General features: G+C 41.6%; 1 protein-coding gene across 2 annotated transcripts in view; it reads left to right on the top strand.

Moving 5' to 3' along the window:
* vps50 (VPS50 EARP/GARPII complex subunit) overlaps positions 1 to 21,378 on the top strand; it is a 224,695-nt gene that overhangs the window by 189,492 nt on the left and 13,825 nt on the right. For both annotated transcript variants that reach the window (XM_054744890.2, XM_054744888.2), the window contains 2 exons: positions 5,545 to 5,641; positions 7,639 to 7,797. In XM_054744890.2, coding sequence (XP_054600865.1) covers positions 5,545 to 5,641; positions 7,639 to 7,797 — 256 coding nt within the window. The remainder of the gene's footprint in view (positions 1 to 5,544; positions 5,642 to 7,638; positions 7,798 to 21,378) is intronic.

Here is a 21,378-nt window from a genome sequence, read left to right as displayed (position 1 = left end):
GAGCTGAGCCAGAAAGCCAGGCTCTCGATTTACCGGTCGATCTATGTCCCAATCCTCACCTATGGTCATGAGCTTTGGGTAATGACCGAAAGAACAAGATCGCGGATACAAGCGGCCGAAATGAGTTTCCTCCGTAGGGTGGCCGTGCTCAGCCTTAGAGATAGGGTGAGGAGCTCGGACATTCGGGAGGGACTCTGAGTAGAACCGCTGCTCCTCCGGATCGAAAGGATCCAGTTGGGGTGGTTTGGGCATCTGGTCAGGATGCCTCCTGGACACCTCCCCGGGGAGGTGTTTCGGGCATGTCCTGGTGGCAGGAGGCCCCCGGGTTGACCCAGGACACGTTGGAGAGGTTACATCTCCAATCTGGTCCGGGAACGCCTTGGGGTCCTGCCGGAGGAGCTGGTGGAGAAGGCCGGGGAGAGGACGGTCTGGAGCTCCCTGGTTGGGATGCTGCCCTCGCGACCCCGACCCGGATAAGCGGAGGAAGATGACGACGATATAAAATGGTGCCTTGTTTTGATATCATAGAGTTCAATACCTGTCCTTCATTAAAGTGGCAGTGTGTATGTTTCCTGGCGATAGGGGGCAGTAGATACCTAAGTCGTTGCAAGCAAGTAGTATTTTTGTGTTGGCGTAGGAACCTTACAAACAGGTGTCCATTACGGTCAAAAAGCCCTGGGGAGTGCAAACTTTAGCAAACTAACAAGCACATCAGATTCCCTTTCATCAATGACAAGTGAAGAGGTAAATGTGTAAAACAACAACATTTATGAATGGTGAAAGTTTTGTAATCGTTTGTTACAAATCAGTAAATGCATTTTGTCCTCATAGGCTCCCGTAGAAGGAAACATGGCGTCTAATATATCATCCCCCAGAGACTTAGACCCGCTGCCGTGTGTTTTAGACCTGATTTTTATGGTTATATGTTAGGAAGCCGCCAATATTTTTCAGCAACTGGGCATCATTTAATTAATTTTCAACAACATTTTGATGGATGTTTCCTGAAATTAATGGTAAAAACTACACATTGTCTCTTTAATGAGAACATAAGAGATTTCCCAAGATAGACAGCAGCACATGCGCAAGAACGTTATGTCGTCCTTTGCTGCGGGCAAGCTGTAAACAGAAAGCAGCATGGCAGAGAGAAAGCCTCTTAAGTTTGGGTCCACTACATCAACAACAACCTAAGTTATCATCGTCTTTATCTTCTCCAGCTGGTAAATAATGTCATGGTCTGCGTCTTCCTTCATGTGTCTCCTGATGTTTCTCCATTCCTCTCTAGATTCCCTTCTGTGTCTCATAGCGCCCTCATGTGTCCTTTGTCTGCGTCTCATTTATGTTTCTTCTGTTTGTAGGCCTTCATATCTTTCCCTCAGGTCCGGTGTTCATTTAGTCATCCTCAGCCCCTCCAGTTGTAGCTCCAGCCTCTTTGTCCCCAGCTCAGTGTGTGTGTGTGTGCATGTCTGCTCCCCAGCTCAGTGTGTGTGTGTGAGTGTGTTTGTGTGTTATTATGTGTGTGAGTCCTTCCCTCAGTCTTTAGGTTTAGTTTAGTGTTTTAGAGTTTTAGGTTTATTTGCCCTCCTCTGGTTCTGTTTCCCCCATTTAGATAATTATATTCACCTGTCTTCCCTCCAGCCCTCACTCCACACACCTGCTGCCTGTTTCCCTAATTACTCCTCCCTGTGTGTTTAAGCCCCGAATTGTCTCTGTTTAGTGTCGGTCCATTGCATTGTTGTCAGCGTTTGTTCGTACTCTGTCTGAGCTTCTTGTCTCCAGGTCTTCGTGCTCTTTGTGAGCTTTTTGTCTCCAGGTTTTAGGTGCTCTAAGAGAGCTTTCGGTGTCCTGTGTTCAGGACCTTTTGATCCTCTGACTTTGTGCTCTAAGAGAGCTTTGGGTGTCCTGTGCTCCAGGACTTTTGGACTTTTGGCTCGCTGCCTTGGATTAATTTTTGTTCTTTCAACCTGCAATAAAAGGATTTTTACTTTGAATTAACTTTTGCCTCTTGTCGTCTGGGTAATCTGCATATTTGGGTCCTAAACATCCCCATATAATGACAAATAAATAGTTCAAAACTATGTTAGCTTGATGTTTAACTTCTGTTAACATCGGCTAATGGTGCGTTAGCTTTCCCCTCGGAACTCGGAAATCCTGACTTCCAAGTCGGAAAAATCAACTGTTTGAAAAAGAACAGCAAAGGGAATGAAGATACCGTAAATCCTCTAATACAGGCCGGTATTCAATTAAAGGCCGGGTCTCCAATTTTGGCCGGTGTCGGAGTCAGCGGAGGTAAATAATGGCCGGTCTCTTATTGTGGCCGGGTGGAATGTGGTAACAAGCAAGTATGAGCATCCCAGCGGCAGGGTTATAGTCTCCAAATCAACCAGCAGGAGGCAGTAAAGGTTCACGCAGACCTTTATTGGGCTTTCTCTTCAACGCTTCCTAACGCTACAGACACGATCCTCTATCACGCTCCTACCACACAGAGTCATGGTGTCAGTTAACCATGCTAATTCAACCCCTCCACAGAACACACATCACCTTCCCTGTGGCTTACATAACACTCACACAACACGCAAATCAGCACATAGGAACTAGCAGAACGATAGGAAACACATATAACACAATACCCAGAATGCACCTGGCTTACAACCCCAGCCAGGTCATTACACTATCAAGTTCAAAGAGAACGTGCTGATTATGCTGCAGAACACTCTGGAGAGCAGCAGTAGGGGGTGAATGACCTAGTCAACTTCACTATACAGTAATCCCTCGCTACTTCGCGGTTCGTTCATCGCGGATTCGCTGCTTTGCGGATTTTTTCTTTGGAGCATTTTTCAGGGGGAATTCGCAGATTCGCGGTATTTTTCACTGATTCGCGGTATTTTTCTATGCGAAATATCAAGAAATGCTTGTTTTTTTCATCAATTTCATCATAAAATGCACTTTTTGTAATAAAACAAAAAAAAAAGTAAAAAAAAAAATTTCTTGAGTTTTACCCACAAAAAGAGAATGTGATCATCCGATAATTCAATAGTTAGCGTGGTTTCACAGACGCGGAAGTGATAGCGTCGGTGAAACGCCGGCTGATCTAGGAAACCCCCGAGCGTTCGAGCGTCAACGAAGTGACACGGAAATGCCGGGCTATCCAGAAGTAAGTAAGATAACTTACTATGAGCTGATAGTTCGTTGGATTGATCGGTAGGTTGGAAACTCTGATCATGAATCTGAAGAAACGATGACTGAGTGGTGAGCTGAAAAGGCGACTTCCGTTTATAGCTGCGGTTTGTGACGTAGTTGCAACGTGGAGGGAATCCCCGCGAGGGGCATGCTGGGAGTCCCTACTTCGTGGATTTTCACCTATCGCGGCCAGGTCTGGAACGCATCTACCGCGATAAACGAGGGATTACTGTAGTGACTTTTTATGCCTGTCGTCGACTAGTCACTGTCACGTGATAATGACCGGCAAGATGCAGCCCTCGGAAAAGACAGCAGCCTGCTATCAGCAGGTGACAAGCTCCTGTCACCTGCTGGGGGGGGTGGGGGTGGGGGGGCAACACGCTGTGCCAGAGCGTCGGTACTGACACGCGATCGTTCATGTCGGTTCATTTCCTTTAATGTTTTCTGTCTTTTATTTGCGCCTGATGTGTATCGCTGCTGTGGAGCGGGGCGCATCAACTTGTCCTTCGACGCAAGATCACTGATGCGGCCGGCAAGCAGGGAGCGCTCCGCTGTTTTCGCGGTCGGTAGATCTGCCTCCTGAGCACGGCCACAGTAACAATCAGGTGTCGCCACCTCAAAAACTAATTTAACATGCGATCGTTCATGTCAGTTCATTTCCTTTAATGTTTTCTGTATTTTATGTGCGCCTGATGCGTTTCGCTGCATGCTGTGGAGCGGGGCGCTGCGCGCATCACCTTGTCCTCCGACGCACTGATCACTGATACGGCCGCCAAACAGCGAGCGCTCCGCTGTTTTTGCGGTCGGTAGATCTTTTAGAACTGCAGTTCAAAGGTAACTCATGAGGTGAATATATATGAACCCAGGTAGCAGTTTTTCTTTAGGATTGAGATGCAGGAAGATAATAAACAGACAGGACAGAAAAATAGTCAAATAAAAACAAGTTAGTTTTTGTACCTGCTGTTGCAACAAACAGACACCATTGAAGGTCATCAGAAGTGACGAACAGAAAATGAAATAATTATTTTAATGTTTAGAGCAGCAGGAACTCTGAGAGGCTGCAGGTGCATCAGTGAGTTTGCGGCCGCTGCGAGGGGAGAGAGGGCTGAAGCAGGGGGAGGGGGGAGATAGCTGAAGCAGAAACTACCGTTGTTAAAAGAAATGTGTTTAACTTTGAAAATGTGGGCGCAATTTTAATTGTCAAAAACTCCAGCGAACCATTAGTTCATGTTGCTCAATTAGAAATAGAGGCCTGCCTCTAATACTGGCCCTCCTTCCAATAAAGGCCTGGAGCTTGATGAGCTTGAGTCAAATACAGGCCCGGGCCTGTATTAGAGGATTTACGGTACACAGTAAATTTAGTTCACAGCAAAGATTTTTGCTTCAGTTTAATTTGCAGTTTATAAAACTACAAGCACCCACCATTACACCATTTGTCCAGAGGGCACAGGAGTCCATGGAGCTGGGTTTAGTTTGTGAAACACCAAAATAATAAAATACAAACAGTATCGAAGTTTGTTTTAGTTTTATTTGTAGTTTATAATCAATGGTCTCCTTGTCAGTTATTCATGAGGTTATAGAAGAGCAACAGAAGTCCATGGAGTTGGGTTTGGTTTTTGCATCATTTAGAAACAGTTGTTGTTAAAGGTGCATTAAAAAATTACAAAGCATTTTATGTTATTTATCATGATATTTATCAAATGTGGTTATATATTGAGATAAATGTAAAAAAAAAGATTTAATTAATTATTAAACACTCAAAAGTATTGAAAATTGGTACTGTTAAGTACCGGTATAGATTTCTAAGTACTGGGAATTGGTACTGTATCGATTCAAATGTCAAAGGTTCCTAGGCATACCTGGCTACACGGTGGACTTAACTGTTAGCTGGGAATGCCTTTGTCCTCTATGTTTACATTAGTTTTGTTAATTAATAAAACAGATTTGACCTGAATTGTTGGGATTAAATGAGTAGTTTTCTGATCATTGGTAGTAAAAAAAGGAAACAGATGAATGATGTGTGAGAAGATGCATTTGTTCCAACACCCTAAACTTTGATGATCATGAGCTAGCTGGAGCGACAGTTATTCTCCGTTTTTTTATTGAACATCTCTGAAGGCTCAACAATAATACGAAGCTCAAACAGCCTTCCTCTGCTAACATATTAGAATGCGTGACTTCTGATGAAAACACACGGAAGGGAATGTAAATCTTTACTATTAGATGTTTTACAGGTTAAGATGAGTTGATGGGAATCAGCAGCTGTAAACCTAAATACAACCAGCTTTTCTTATTTGCCCCTACAGAACCTGATTTGGAATAACTAATCACATTTCTGCACTAATTTAATGATTGTGTGTGTTTTAGTGTGTTTTTGGCTGAGCAGTTTGAGTCCCTCCAGTCCCACTTGGACACCGTGATGCCCGCTGCTAAGAAGCCTTTCCTACAACAGTTTTATTCACAGGTATAGTGAAAATCATGTATTTATTAATCAGAATGTTACAGATTATTCCTGTCATCATTGTCAGCCACAGTGGGACAGAACACATCACCAGCGTTCTGTTTTTTCTTTTTTTCTTTTTTTTTTTTGACACAGAGAAAAGTATTTCATGAATTAATTGAATCTCTCATCACTGCTCTATAAAGTTACTATTTAATGAGTCTGGGCTTAAACCCCAGATGACTGAAGGAAATTGATGATTTAGCAAAAGTGGCATCCGTCTGCCTTTGAGTTCAATTCAATTCAAGTTTGTTTATATAGCACCAAGTCACGACAAGACTCGTCTCAAGACACTTCACATGGTAATCATTTCAATAAAGGTCAGGTCATTAAGCTATTCAGAAAACAGTTTCCTATATAAGGAACCCAGCAAATTGCATCAAGTCACTGACTAGTGTCAGAGTCTTTACAGCAGTCCTCATACTAAGCAAGCATTTAACGACAGTGGAGAGGAAAACTCTCTTTTCAACAGGAAGAAACCTCCAGAGGATCCTGACTCAGTATAAGCAGCCATCCGCCACGACTCACTGGGGATGGAGAAGACAGAGCAGACACACACACACACACACACACACACACACACACACACACACACACACACACACACACACACAAAATATATACCAAGTAGCATTGTGATTTCTTAGTGAATATTCTATTTGGTGAGAGATAAAGTTCATTATATTTATCCTAGTGAATCTACAATTAACCGGGTAAACTAGTAGTAGCACATTCAATTTCAAAGAAAGTAAAATGTTATTATCAGGAGAGGGAGAATGTTTTGAGTGGTAAGCAACAGTGTTCAAGCCAATGGCCCCCTCCATGAGGCCACCACAGCTCAGCAGAACATCATTGTAGCTTCTTCTGGGGAGAAAAACACTTAGAGAAAAAATAAAGTTAACAGCTGAAATAGCAGGAAATAATAGTTAAAGAGCAGATTGTAGAAGAAAGTAGTGGAGTGTGGAAAGTGGTCAGTCTTAGATAATGTGAAATTTAACATATTTGTGGAGTTTGTATGGAGCTCTTCCAGAATGATCCCTAACATGTATTCATGAACATGTTTATGTCTCACCTATTAAGTGGTTAGCATGTTTACATTTCCATTTGAAAAATATTTCATTTCAGTCCTAGCAGAATCACAACTGTCATGTACAAACAGCGTTTTTCCATTCCCCTTTTTGTGCTTAGCATTTGAAATGGTTTTATATACATTGAATGAATGAACGAACGAACGAACGAACGAATGAATGAATGATCAATTTTATTCAGTCATCATCATCAAAAATGGTAATTCATGTAGACAGTAACATATCATCCATGTATTTCCATACCTCCACAAACATATATATTCACATACTTGTGTACTGTATCTATTTCAGTATCTACATATTTCCCATACAATCACATTAACTTTTGAATATAGGCAGAAGCCTTACCTACTTACTTAATTGTTTTAATTCCCTCAATGTAACAATAGCAAAATGTATAAACACATACACATCCAACAAATTCAAATTAATAGTAATCACAAATATTTTTACTGATTAGTATTTTAAAAACTGAAAGTGTAGTTGCAAATTTTAATTCTGTTTTAGCCTCATTCCAGAATTTTACTCCTATTATAGAGATACGTCTCCTTTTAATACCTTTCTTAGCTTCCTGTACAATAAACATACGTACGCCTCTTAAATCACAATTACTCTCCCTCTTTGCAAAAACCTTTGTACTTTCTCAGGGAGAGAACCCTAAACATAATTAGCATAATTTTATAATGGTATAGGTCCTCTATTTTCGTAATCTGTGATTTTAAAGACAACGGATCCGCATGAGCATAATAAGTACTCTTGTTTTTACGTCAAATTACTTTTTGAGCATTTATTGAATAAAATCACACATTACAGTTTTATTCGATTATTTCTAAAAACGTGTAAGAGTGACTCTTCCTCCGTTCGCACACACAGACGGTCTCTACAGCCGGTGAGCTGAGGAAACCGATATACTGGATCGTAGCAGCCAAGGCCATCGACTACGAGCAGATGCTGCTGCTAATGGCTGGAGTTAAATGGGACATCAAGGAGATAATGTCGCAGCACAACGTGTACGTAGATGTCCTGCTGAAGGTAAGAGTTCATTAGAAGTGTTGTGGTATTCAGCTTTAATGCTGCTTTAATATAAACCTCCAGCTGATATTAAATACATTTAGCTGTATTTCAGTGTTTCTTCTGTTTTTGTTTATGTCTAAAAAGCATTTTTCAACAGAAAATGAGACTGGTGAGAGAAGTAACATGTAAAGTAAAACCCTAAAATCAGCTTTACGATGTAGACGACAGGCTTACATTGTCTTAACAGAGAAGCTGTTCCTCCCAACAAAACTATGGATTGTTTTTGTGGTACTTGCGAATGTTAACACACATCCCACAATAGCAAAACCAATATTCCTAACCCTAGATGCAGTATAAAAACCTCTGCTTCTGCAATGATGAGTTCAAGAACAATACTTATCAGTTAATAATAAACAAAAAATTTAATAATTTACACACAGCTGATGTATGATGGGTAAATTGGGCCTACCACAGCTGATTACATTCAGGCTTAGACTCAGTGGAAGGTGTTATTTTTCTATTACATTGACACCAAAATAAAAGGAGAGTGGTAAGGTGTCGTGTTTTTGGAAACAGAAACAGAAAAGACAAACACTACAATGCCTGGACAAGGACGAGGAAGAGTAAGAGCAAGAGGCCCAAGGAGGGGGCAAGGTGGAGGCGTAAGATTAGTGGTGGTGGCATTCCAAGGGCTGCAAGAACAGTAGTCAGTGATGTAATTTTGTGCCACCATCACTGATCATGTAATCAACCATGGTCTTTGACTAAAAGAGGTTGGCAGCCCAATTTGAGTCGGTCAACAGTTGCCTCCATTATAAGCATCTTTCAACAAACCAGCAGGTAATATTTCATTTTATAATGGATTGCTTCGATAGAGCTCCGGACCCCACGTGACTCTCAGTTAGTAGACGCCATATTGGCAGGAAAAAAATGTAAACAAGCACGGATCGTAAACATGAACATGAACGGGATCGGCTTGGATTTTACTTCGTCGGAGTTTACTTCACACTTTAAAACCGAAGAAATCGTTTTATATAGTCAGAAATTAAATAGACTAAACATCTCCGACCCTTACCGTGCCCCTGGGATACTTTTTAAAAACGCCAGAAGCTGTCGGAGCGGACTTCTTACCGGACCTGGCCGGGGAACCCCTTGGGATTCCCCCAGAGGATGCTTGCAGCACACAGAAACACGAGGCAACGTTTTACATGATGTTTACTTGTTGCTATGAGTAATAAGACGGAAAAAGCCACGCCAAAATAAGTTTAGGGAGCCCACTAAGAATCGTAATAAAACATTTAAAATAAATACCATACACAGTTGAGGAAACGTTGGTTTAAGTACCTGATATGAAGCGGTCGCTGCATAACCTTTTCTCTCGGGATCCCACAGCTTCATTTTAGCCCAGTCACTAGCGCGTTTTATTACAATGATCCAACGTTTGCGGCGCTCCGGATCTTGGGGAATCCTGTAGATAGCTCATTCCTTATGTCGTCCGCGTCTGTTCTGCATCCTGGGGCACAACAGGAATCTACCATATTTCCCGTTTGATTGAGTTTTCTGACAATAACAAATATTCCAGCTGCGGGCTTCTGCCTGCCAATATGGCGCCGTTTCGATTTGAACTGTTGCATGCCGGGAGAAGTGACGTCAACTCCCGGAGCTCTATTGTCACTTGAAGTATAAATAAGGCCATACAGTAATGTAATTTTCCCTCTAAAGAACGCAACACCATCCACCCTCTGAGGGAAGAGGAAAACTCCTCAGTAATGATCAAGTAGGGCTGCTCAATTAATCGAATTTTAATCACAATTACGATCTGAGTTTTGAACGATTATAAAAACAAAAGAAGCCAATTTTTTCCTCCTCCCACTTGCGCTGCCCTGAGTTGCAAATGAAGCGCTTCTCTCACAGTGTTGCCAACTTAGCGACTTTGACGCAAATTCTAACAACTTTTCAGACCCCCTTCTTGACTTTTTAAATCTTAAAAGTACCTAGCGAACACCTCAGAAACATCTCAGGTAACCCTTAGCTTTTTTCTGGATAACTGTTGTTGACATTTAGCTAAACACTCCGCCTGCGCTCCGGACCGTTCTTCAGGACATTAGGAAAGGGAATGATGTAGTGATGTGTCAGTCGCTAAAGAAACGGCTCTCAGAGCCAGCTCCCTGTTGGATTAACCAGAGTGAGTGACACACACCGTACCTGTGGTCTCCTGAGCCGCTAAAAACAGCTAAATGTGCGCGTGCGGCGCGCTAAACACACATGCAGCTTGCCCGATTGCTCTGAGACCGGGTTGGGGGGTAGGGGGTGCAGCTGTGGTTGGGACAATTATTACATTAACTGATGGACCTGTGAATAATAATAAATAGTTTATAAATAAGGTAGAAATAGATAGAAATAAGTTCATCACACTGATTAATAATTAATCTCTCTGAGGACACGGTGCTAGTGCACTCTCCTACAGCACCTTGACGTGACTAAATACATATTTTGCAAAATGTTGTGAACATTATTTGTTATAAATGCCACTGCATAATTCTTGCTGTCAGTATTTGCAAGATATTGGTATTTGGGTCTGTACGGGTTAGACTTAAATGAGTTAAACCAAGGTCTACAGCCCTTGGGTCATAAACTATGAGCTATAGGAATATTGGCCTTTTTATACTGGGAATCAGGAGTTATTTTAGTGATCATCTTGTTTCTTATTTATTTTTGACCTGATTGTGCCCTGAGCAATTTTATAACTGAATAAAAACAAATAAAATCAACATAAATTGAAAAATTGTCTTACATGATCGAGATCTCAATTTCAGTCACAATAATCGTGATTATTATTTTTGCCATATGCGAGCAGCCCTATGATCAAGAGTTTGCCATTTTGGAAATGGTTGTTGCAAATAATGCAATAAAACTGCATGAAATTCAGACTATGTGGAGGACCATGAGATATTTGACAATGTTGATGGCATCAGCTTTACAACCATTACACCAACATTGTCCAAACACAGAGTGCGGATGAAGCAGCTCTACACTGCTCCTTTTGAGAGGAACAGTGACAGAGGCATGGAGCTACGACTATATGTCCAGGTATAGTGTATATCCTTGTCTCAACCCCACAGAGAAGTTATTTTCTGCATAGAGGTCGAAGGCTCATGGCCATCAGCCACATGACCACATGTCCCCCTGGAAGCTATGGATGCTGGCTGCAGGGACATCACGGTTGATGATTGCCAAGGGTGGATCTGACACAGCAAGCCGTTTCATCCCAGGTGCATCGCTTTGGATGATGTCAGATGTGATGTTGATGAAAACATGTGGCCTAATCCTGAAGATCACAGGGATTAGCTAGCAGTGAGAGTAGCCATCTACGGCGCTCATCTACTGTACAGTCACAGGTAGGAGGGAGATTTTGGGAGAAGCAAAGAGCACATTGACTCCTCCAGTTGATGACCTTGCCAGGCTGAAGTCCACCGATCCGAAGAGCGGGGTGGGGGGGTGGGGGGGGTGTCACAGCATCTGTCTGCATTCCTTCGTGGGGGTTTTAGTTGCTTGCAGCTCAAGGCTACCAGGGCGTCAGATTTAGATAACAAGAATTTGTTTGGGTCAGGCTGAGATAATTTTCCTCTCTGCCTTCAGTCTTTAAACTGATCATTTCCAGTCCTTCAGTGAAGCCAATTTTGGGTTATAAACTTGTCCATACCGTCCGGTGACTCTCTCCGAGATGACATCCATTTTGCACACTAATACCGGTATCGCAGCTAGAACATTGTCCAGCTTACAATTCACCTCGAGTAACGTCCCAGTCTGAGAAGTCTCCACACAGACGTCGCTCCCGTCTTCCCAAATTTCCAGAGAACCAGATATCCTCCCACTCCAATCAGGAGAAATCCAGTGATCGTCAGACCAAATATCCACACGTCTTCAATGTCCTCAATGTGCAGCTGAGAGATGATCTTCTACTCCTTCCAGAAATCCAACAGTGTCCCCTGTGGACATGTGGGAGCCCCCTGCTCCTTTCTCATTGTTGAAAAAACCTTTATCGATCGCATTGAATGACCAGTTTATCAAATATATGGTTAGTAAAAAAAAAAATTGAGTTTTTCAGAAGAAATGCAGAGAAGCACTCTGTGGGCAGACAGGACAAAGAACCTTGGGAAAAAAAGATAAGGGAGCGAAAGAGGGAAGCATCTGTACTCCTCGAGTGCCTGAAGTTTATCAAAATGTGTTTTTGAGAAGAAAATTTTCCATTTGGCCTATTGTGTTTTGTAGGAGTGAATCTGTGTTAAGAGTTTAGAATAAGTATCTGATGTATGGGTGAGAGCTTGTTGAAAAAAACTGTATATACGTAGATAGATGAGGCAGTATTCATTCTGGCCAAAAGGAGTCAACGTGGACGAAATGTAATTGGAGAAAGGGTCACAGTTGATGTGCCAGGACAGAGAGGGGCAAACATTACAATGTGTACCGAGTGCCTCCTTGCCTTTCTCATTGATCTTCACGTGGGACAATGTGGCTTTCCATCATTCACAAGCCATTACAGCTTGGTTTGAAGCCCACCCAAGACTGGTACGTCTCTTCCTTCCACCCTATTCACCTTTTTTCAGTCCCATAGAAGAATTATTTTCTGCATGGAGGTGGAAGGTTTACGACCATCAGCCATATGACCACATGTCCCTCCTGGAAGATATGGATGCTGGCTGCAGGGACATCACGGTTGATGACTGCCAAAGATGAATCTGACATAGCAAGCCGTTTTATCCCAGGTGCATTGCTTGGGATGATGTCAGATGTGATGTTGATGAAAACGTGGCCTAACCCTGAAGATTGCAGAGATTAGCTACAGTAATTTTGTGTGTTTTGTAGTTGCCTCCTTTTTATCTGGGCTTTGTGCTGTATTTTTTTTTGTTTGGAATGCTTTTGTTTGTTTCATTGATATTTTGTTCACTACAAGCAATACTGTAGAACGTTTTCTGTTCTGTCATACTGTAAACATTATTTCTGCTGTACCTCCTAAAATAAACAGTAAAAGAAAAAAGGATTAGCTTTTTACTGGAATGCTTTGAAATGTGCACATTATATGTGGACATACAGTTCACAACCAAAAAATGTAGTGTAAAAATGGTGGATTGCATGTTTTGCATGCAAATATCTCTAACACTGAAACATAAAACTCTATGTGGTTTTTGTAATGACAACAATCGCCAGTATTTTGAAACCTGGCGTACTTTGATTGACTGACTGTATCTTGTGAAGTGAAAACAAGTTCTACTTTTTGACAGAATAACTTCACTTTGAGTCAGATGTCCAGTGTTTGGGTAAAGATAGTCTGTGCAGAGAAATATAAGTTCTATTTTGAACTGAAGAGTTTTAGTATATGTTTATGAAAATGTGTTTTTGAGAAGAAAATTTTCCATTTGGCCAACTGTGTTTTGTAGGAGTGAATCTGTGTTAAGAGTTTAGAACAAGCATCTGAAATTTGGGTTAGCGATTGAAAAAAACTGTAATTGCAGAAGTGTTATCCATTTATGTCAGAATATGATAAAAATGTGCAGTTCGCCTTGCATTTAAGGTAGGGATGCATGTTTTCCAATATTTGCTTAACCAGTTATTGAAACCATTAAAAGGTTGATACTCAGTTAACCATAAACTCCCCCTCCAGCCCCCTATCCCCATCCCCCTCCCTGCACACACACACACACACACACACACACACACACACTTTTGCTCTCACACTATAAATAATACACGCTTTTCCACCTACTCTTTTAATAGGATTCTGACGCAGACCCAAGGTCCCACACTGGTTCCAACATTGATAAACTAGAAACATCGTTAGTGGGATGAGAGCTGAATGTCCGTCAGGACTTGTTGGGTAACGAGCCGTCCGGCATCAAATACCCAACGCTGCTTATCAGCACATTCTGGATCCACGCTTTTCAAAAACACTTTAGTTTCTATATATGGAACTAAATAAATACATTGGCGTTTCTTTATTTTACCAACCAAACTAGAGGAGGCTGACACCAAGCTGTCACAAAGCAGTAGTCACAGCAGAGACCAACCTTTTGCTGGTCTCATTTCATTTTGCGGAACAGTTTTATTTCTGTGTTTTTGAAGACTCAGCGCTTCGATGTTGAGCCCATCTACCAAGTCTAAAATGCTCCCACGCTGTGGCTCAAAATATATTACACCCACACACAGCAGAAGGGCGTGAACTGGCAGTTGCCGGGCAAAACAATTTTACCCGGTTACAACTTTAAAAGAAATTAACCGGTTAACTAGGTACATTCCTAATTGATAGTAAACATGCAAGTTGGGTACATAACACATTTATTTCTTGCCACCAGTTCCAGCGGGTTGACTGTTTAATAAGCACCCCTGTTGTGAGCATCCTCTCCATGATCGGCTCAAGCCCACTCGTCTGATCACTAAACGTCTGTAAAGGACCCCAGATAATAACAACAAAGCACATCTGAGACGCTCCAAACTAACTGGGGGATAGTGCTAGTGATTTATACCAAATCATTGTCAAAATTAATGACTTTAGTGGCAGATAACTGCTGCCACAACTACTCCCGTTAAAGATATACGCCGATCATAGATTTACTCCAAACAGCACCAAAGTTCTCTGGGTGAGTAAATGAACACATTTCATAGTAGAAATAAGGTCCTTTTACTGATTAATAATATTACAACGTGTTTGTCATGCCCCTTTTAGTCAAGTTTGCACTAGATAGCACAGCCACATTGTGTACTCACCTTCGTAGTTGTGCACATACTGGGATATGTACAATTTGAATCCCTTTTCTCGTTTGCTTTTTGGAGCAGAAGAACGCCATCGACTAAAATTGTTGGCAAATTCCCAAGGGATCTAGAAAAGTAGAGTTCACTGCATGCACCGTCCATGTTAACATCACTGTGAAGGAGACCGGAAGTACCATGGCTCTCCAGAGTTCAACCAGAACTAGCGTTTGCTATTGGGCACAGGGTCGATACATACCCAAGTTGATAAAACAAACACTGCAAAAACTGACGGCAAATTTTATTCAATTCAATTCAATTCAATTTTATTTATATAGCGCCAAATCACGACAAGAGTCGTCTCAAGGCACTTCACATAGTAAACATTCCAATTCAGGTCAGTTCATTAAGCCAATCAGAAATAATGTTTTCTATATAAGAAACCCAGCAAATTGCATCAAGTCACTGACTAGTGTCAGTGACTTTACAGCAATCCTCATACTAAGCAAGCATAAAGCGACAGTGGAGAGGAAAACTCCTTTTTAACAGGAAGAAACCTCCAGAGGATCCTGGCTCAGTATAAGCAGCCATCCTCCACGACTCACTGGGGATCGAGAAGACAGAGCAGACACACACACACACACGCACACACACACACACATACACTCACACAAAGTACTGTGTCTATAGTTATATTGTGATTTCTTGGTAAATATTCTATTTGGTGAGAGATAAACTTTATTGTATTTATCCTAGTGGATCTATAATTAAACGGATAAACTAGTATTAGCACATCCAACGTCAAGGAAAGCAAAAAGTTATTATCAGGAGAGGGAGAATGTTTAAGTGATTAGCAGCAGTGTGCTAGACGATGGCCCCCTCCATGAGGCTACCACAGCTCAGCAGAATGTCGTAGCTTCTTCTGGGGAGAAAAACACTTAGAGAGAAAATAAAGTTAACAGCTGAAATTGCAGAAAATAATACAGTTAAAGAGCAGATTGTAGAAGAAAGTAGTAGAGTGTGAAAAGTGGTCAGTGTGTCCTCCAGCAGTCTAAGCCTATAGCAGCATAACTATTATAAAAACAAATATAAACATATAAACATCTATGTGTTCGTGAACTTTCAAAACCTGCTGCATAATAATGTTTTAGCCCTCTCCAGCGGTGCCGTAGGGGAACGTGTACAGCAGCATGATGCAACTTGTCGCTCAGAGATGAGCTATTATTATTTATCGGCGTGAGAACCTGGAGTTGTCACATGAGAGTACATGAAGAAGTGTAAGAGTTTGCAGCGCTGATACAATATAAATCCCTTCAGATATGGCTCGCTATGTGTAGAAATTATTTAGCTTGTAAAACTACTTTTTAGTGAGTGAGCTTCACTGAGAAAGGTTTATGATTGGTCAGTTGGTGTAACGTGATCATGCTGCACATTCGCACGTCATTCCCTTTCCCAGTATCCGGAGTGCAGGATGTGTGTTTTACTAACCTGCAGTGAATGTCGATGACAGAGTTAGACAAGAAGTAGCTAAGGTTCCTGAGAAATGTTACCTGGTTGTTTGCTTTGTGTTTTTAGGAAAAAAGTCAAGAAGGGGGTCTGAAAAGTTGTCAGAAATAGCGACAAAGTTGGCAACACAGTGTGGGATGTGCACTTGATTTGCAACTTGGAGCAGCACAGGAGGGAAGGGCAAATAATCTGCTTCTATTGTACGTTCTTGCTGTGTTTGTCTCCTAATTCCATTTTTGGTTCTTTACACAGATAAGGTATTTCTTTACCTTGCTGACGGTTTCGTTTGCGGCTGCAAACATCCTCAGAGCTCCTTTGGAGTAGGAAGTGATGCCACCATCAGCGTCAGCTCTGAGGATGTTTGCAGCCGCAAACGAAACCGTCAGCAAGGTAAAGAAAAACCTTTTCTGTGTTTAAAAAAGAACCAAAAATGTAAATAATCAGCTTGTTTTATTTTTATAATTGTTTAAAACTCAGATCGTAATTGTGATTGAATTGTGCGGCCCTATTTTGAAGTTGCACATGCTAAAGGTTAGCTTCTACTAACTGAGATGTTCTTTGATGTTTCCTGGATGCTAAACCAACAACGACCTTCCCCATTATGAGTCAAGATGGGCGAGTCCATGAATATTAAGTGACAGTGTGACATAGACCTGTCAGGTTTTTCATATCCTAGAGTTTCACCATCTATTTTCTATCTGGAGCTAATGCAGAAGATAGGTGTAGGAGACTATCTTCATGTTCAGCCTGCATGAAAAACTCAGCGTGACCCATTAGAATCAGAAACAATCATTAAACATGGTTTCTCGGTGAAGTTATTTTTGTTCGGCATGAAAACAATGAGGGCTGTATTGACTTTGCCTTCTTCAAGCCGTGTTTGTGTGTCCTACAGAAATGGTCAAAGACATCTATCCTGTGATTCACACAGAACATTAGGATATCGACTGGTGAATCGTTAAAGTTTTCAGACTAAATGTGAATTGGCAGCAGTGCTGCATTTTTTATTTCTCATTTGTATTTCTCTCAGCCTCTGTCTTAAATCCAGGCTGGAGACAGTGTTGCAACACATTTCAGTCACATTTAATGGAGATTCCTTCGTTCAAATTCTTGCATCATTTATGCCACAAAAACTGTTTTCTTTGTGTGAGTAATAGAACTGATGGTTTCAGGACTCCTGGACTCTTTGTTTCCGAACTTCCTGCAGTTTTTATATCGTTTTTTTAATCTCTGACTCACATAGTCCTAGATACTCAAATACAAAACAGAGAAAAATATATCAAATTTGCTTTATCATAGGTTCAAACTTCTGCATGTGAAGTTTCAAATTGTTTCATTACTTTATTTAAAACACCTTACAACAAGAGCAAAGTCTCCTCAGTTCTTATCAGCCCTAGAGGTCAGTTTGGAGGTTTTAAGACTAAAAGTGTGGCTTTCTGCATGCCGGCTTCACTAATTTATCATTAATATTTCATGTAGGGCAAAAGACACGCAACCCACTCTGTTCATTTTTATTTAATCTAAATGAATGATTCATTTTTACAACACTTTAAGCACCTTGTGTTTCATACTTAAAGTTTCTTTCATCAGTCTAAGTTAATGAGAGATGTGAAAACATTTTGGGAGGGGTTTCAGATAAATGAAACAGATCCTATTTCGATCAGAAAATGTGCCTGTTTACGTGATTTTCAAAGGATCCTTGTGAAACATCAAACATGACTTTTTGAATTCCTCCTGAGATAGAGATTTTCAAACAGAACTACAATGGCTGAGTTTAAATTTTCTGTCCATACAATGTTGCAGAGGTGTATCAACCAGGACTGCCCTACAACCAGTGGCGGTTCTACATGGAATTACTCCCCGGGCGAGGCCCCCTTTGAGCGCCCCCCCCCCACACACACACACACACACACCACCACCACCACCACCACCCCACCCCACCCGCACGCACACACACGTTTTCTACAAACAAGCATGTTTTATTAGAGCGACTATTGAACATTCATTTTTCTAAGGTGCACATATTTACATTAATTACTATAAAGTTGTCAGAATGTAAAGCAATATACATTATATACTGTATCAAAATATATAGAATCAAATATACAAAAACAAACAATAACTAAATATTAAGAATATATGAACATAATATATAATAAATATTCTAAATAGCAAAAATATTTCACACATAACAAACTAAAGATAATCACTACAGCATTACACTTAGAACAGAAAACACAAACTAAAATTAAAACCTAACCTTGATGCAAAGTCATCAATAATGTCATCATATGAAATCTGCTCCCCCACTGAGTGATTGATACTAATCAGAGCCAGGTTAGTGAGCCGCCCCTGAAACCTAGTTGACCTCAGGTATGACTTGATCAAGTTTTGAAAAGCTCCTCTCAGCTTGAGCCACAGTGACTGGCAGAGCAGTCCAAAAGTTGGGTAGATCTCCAGTAGATCTTTATCATGATCCATAATATTTTAGAATTGCCTCTGAAATTGTAATTTAAACTGTCATAAAAAACTGTAGACTACCAAAAATGCCAACTTTTACAGAACAAATCAGGTAAAAAATAATCAGTGCAGCCATCTGCAATAAATAAACAGGATAGTTAGTGGTGACTGGGAAGTTTTCTTCTGCTTGTAGAGTTGTTTTATTTATTATTATGTGAACATGATCAACATGTGTTTGTTGTTGTTCAGGCAGGCCACAGACTGCAGCGAGCATTTAACAAATCCTAGTTTGAATCAGTAAAAAACGATTCAAGGAATTTTTTCGAACCATTTGAATATTCGTTTCAATATTTCAGCCCATTAGCTCTGATAGCAATTAGTTGACCGAATTTAACCGTTAAAATCCCAGTTAACTGGTTCAAAAAATTGAAAACATGCATCATGAGAGCGTAAGAACAAGTTAACTTGGATTTTAACGGTTAAATTCGGTCAACTAATTGCATCATGAATGCATCATGAGAGGTTTTTTCTTTTTTTTTTTCCTGAACCGGGCACCTGGTGGTTTTAGCCTATTTATGTTCATCTCTAGTGTTTGGCTCTTGACTCAATAAGTTTCCTTTAGTCATGACTAAACAATTTGACAGTGATGGGGGGGTGACCATAAAATCGTTTTGTTTTTCCTGTTTTTATTTGGCCATTTCACACAATTCAGAAAAACCTGAAAGAATGATAGGCCTGTGTTTATGATATTATGAATGAAATGTGCGTTAAATGGAAGAACATCAAGATGTGATTGACTTTAGCCGTGTTAATACGGTTGATTCAGCCCCTACCCGCTCATATCATTTGGGAAAGACCCAGAGGTGAATTCCCCCGCCGCACCCCTCCCCTTCCTCTTCTTCATACACGCACGGTGCACCTAAACCCTCAGTCAGCAGGAGCGCCTGCAGCTGCAGGGGGCGCCAACTTGCTGTTTCCAATCCAGACACTGTGATATGACAGAAAGAATAGAAAACCTCGGTGCGGCGCAGATTTCTTTCATCTCGCGGACTCTTTTAATTTGGTTCAGTTAGTGGATCAACCCACACACGTTAGTGGCCTTATTTTAGACTTGGTGCTGTCACTGGGTGTAGGAGTCTCCAACCTGCAGGTCCAAGAGGCCTATTTTTCAGATCACAGGCCAGTATTGTTTGATGTGGCCTGGACTCACAAACGGGTGCAACAATATGCTCAGATGAAGCGTTGTCGGATGTTAAAAGACTCTACAGCTGCTGAGTTTGCCGCAGTGTTTTCTATGGGGTGTGCAGAGCAAGACTACGGAGCTTGGACCACAGATGAGCTTGTTATACATTTTGACTCAGCATGCACCTTGGCGCTTGATGTGGTTGCCCCAGTACGGGTAAAGAAGCCTAAAGCTACAAAGGAGCCATGGTTAACCGAGAGTACTCGAGCACTAAAAAGGATGTGCAGGAAGGCTGAGCGGAGGTGGAAAAAGGATGGGCTCCAGAGCTCGCTTGACCAAGTGAGAAGTCTTTGGATTGGCTATCAGAAGGCTGTGAAGGATGTAAGGAGAAAGTACTTTGCAAACATAATCTCCTTAAATTCTCAGAATGCTAGGATACTTTTTAAGACAGTGGACTCTATTTTAAATGTCAATGAGCCCCTTGCGATTGAGTACTCCACTGAGTCATGTAACAACTTTTTAGACTTCTTTGTAGACAAGGTAAGGGTGACAAGGGCCTCTATTCCACCACTTAAGCACGCCCCCTATGCAGATCTATGTGTTCCTAAGGCACTGGAGGGTTTTCAACCATTAACTCTTGCAGAACTTGAGGATCTGGTCGTGAGACTTAAGCCGACAGGGGCGGTAACTGATGTTCTCCCGGCAAGGCTACTGACAGAAGTTTTTTCTGTAGTGGGTAACCATGTACTGCAAATTGTAAATACCAGCTTGATTTCTGGGGAAGTCCCTTGTCCCCTAAAACAGGCGGTGGTACGACCTCTGCTTAAGAAATCAGGATTGGACCCCACAATCTTGTCCAATTACAGACCTGTATCTACACTCCCTTTCATCTCAAAGATCATAGAGAGGGCTGTGTTTAACCAACTGACATCTTTTCTTCAGGAACGGGAAATTGGAGAAGCATTTCAATCTGGGTTTAAACCCTTTTATAGCACTGAATCGGCGCTGCTTAAGGTCCTTGATGACATTTTATTGGCAAATGATTCTGGTGATGCTGTGGTTCTGGTGCTCTTGGACCTGTCATCAGCCTTTGATACCGTTGATCATAACATCCTGGTTAAACGGCTGGAGCGGTCTGTTGGCATTACGGGCCAGGCACTTCAGTGGATGCGATCGTACCTGACTGGGAGGAGTTTTTGTGTGAGGTTGGGGGACTGTTCCTCCGATCTGGCTGAGCTGCCATGGGGAGTTCCCCAGGGATCGATTTTGGCCCCACTATTTTTCTCCTTATATCTCATACCCCTGGGTGAACTATTTCGTAAACACAATGTGTCATTCCATCTCTATGCTGATGATTGCCAGGTCATTTTTCCAATTAAGCGTGGTGGTTTATGCACCATTCAACCTCTGTTGGACTGCCTTGAGGACATCAAGCAATGGCTGGCTCAGAACTTCTTGTGTTTCAACGAACACAAGACTGAAGTTATTCTGTTCATGCCACCAAAGACCCCAGGAGGTGCCCAAGGGCTTGATTTTGCCACTCTGGCACCGCATCAGAAGGCGGTGGTCTCTAGCTTAGGGGTAAAACTGGACGCAGATCTCAGATTTGATGCTCAGGTGAACAGTGTTGTGAGATCTTGCTTTTTTCATCTACGCCGCATTGCGAAAATTAAGCCATTTCTGTCCCATAATCATTTGGAAACTGTAAT

The sequence above is a fragment of the Nothobranchius furzeri genome, chromosome 11 (assembly GCF_043380555.1).
Source record: "Nothobranchius furzeri strain GRZ-AD chromosome 11, NfurGRZ-RIMD1, whole genome shotgun sequence".
NCBI lineage: Eukaryota > Metazoa > Chordata > Actinopteri > Cyprinodontiformes > Nothobranchiidae > Nothobranchius > Nothobranchius furzeri.
The sequence above is the reverse complement of the archived record's forward strand: the minus strand, read 5'-3'. Positions and strand labels throughout refer to the sequence as shown.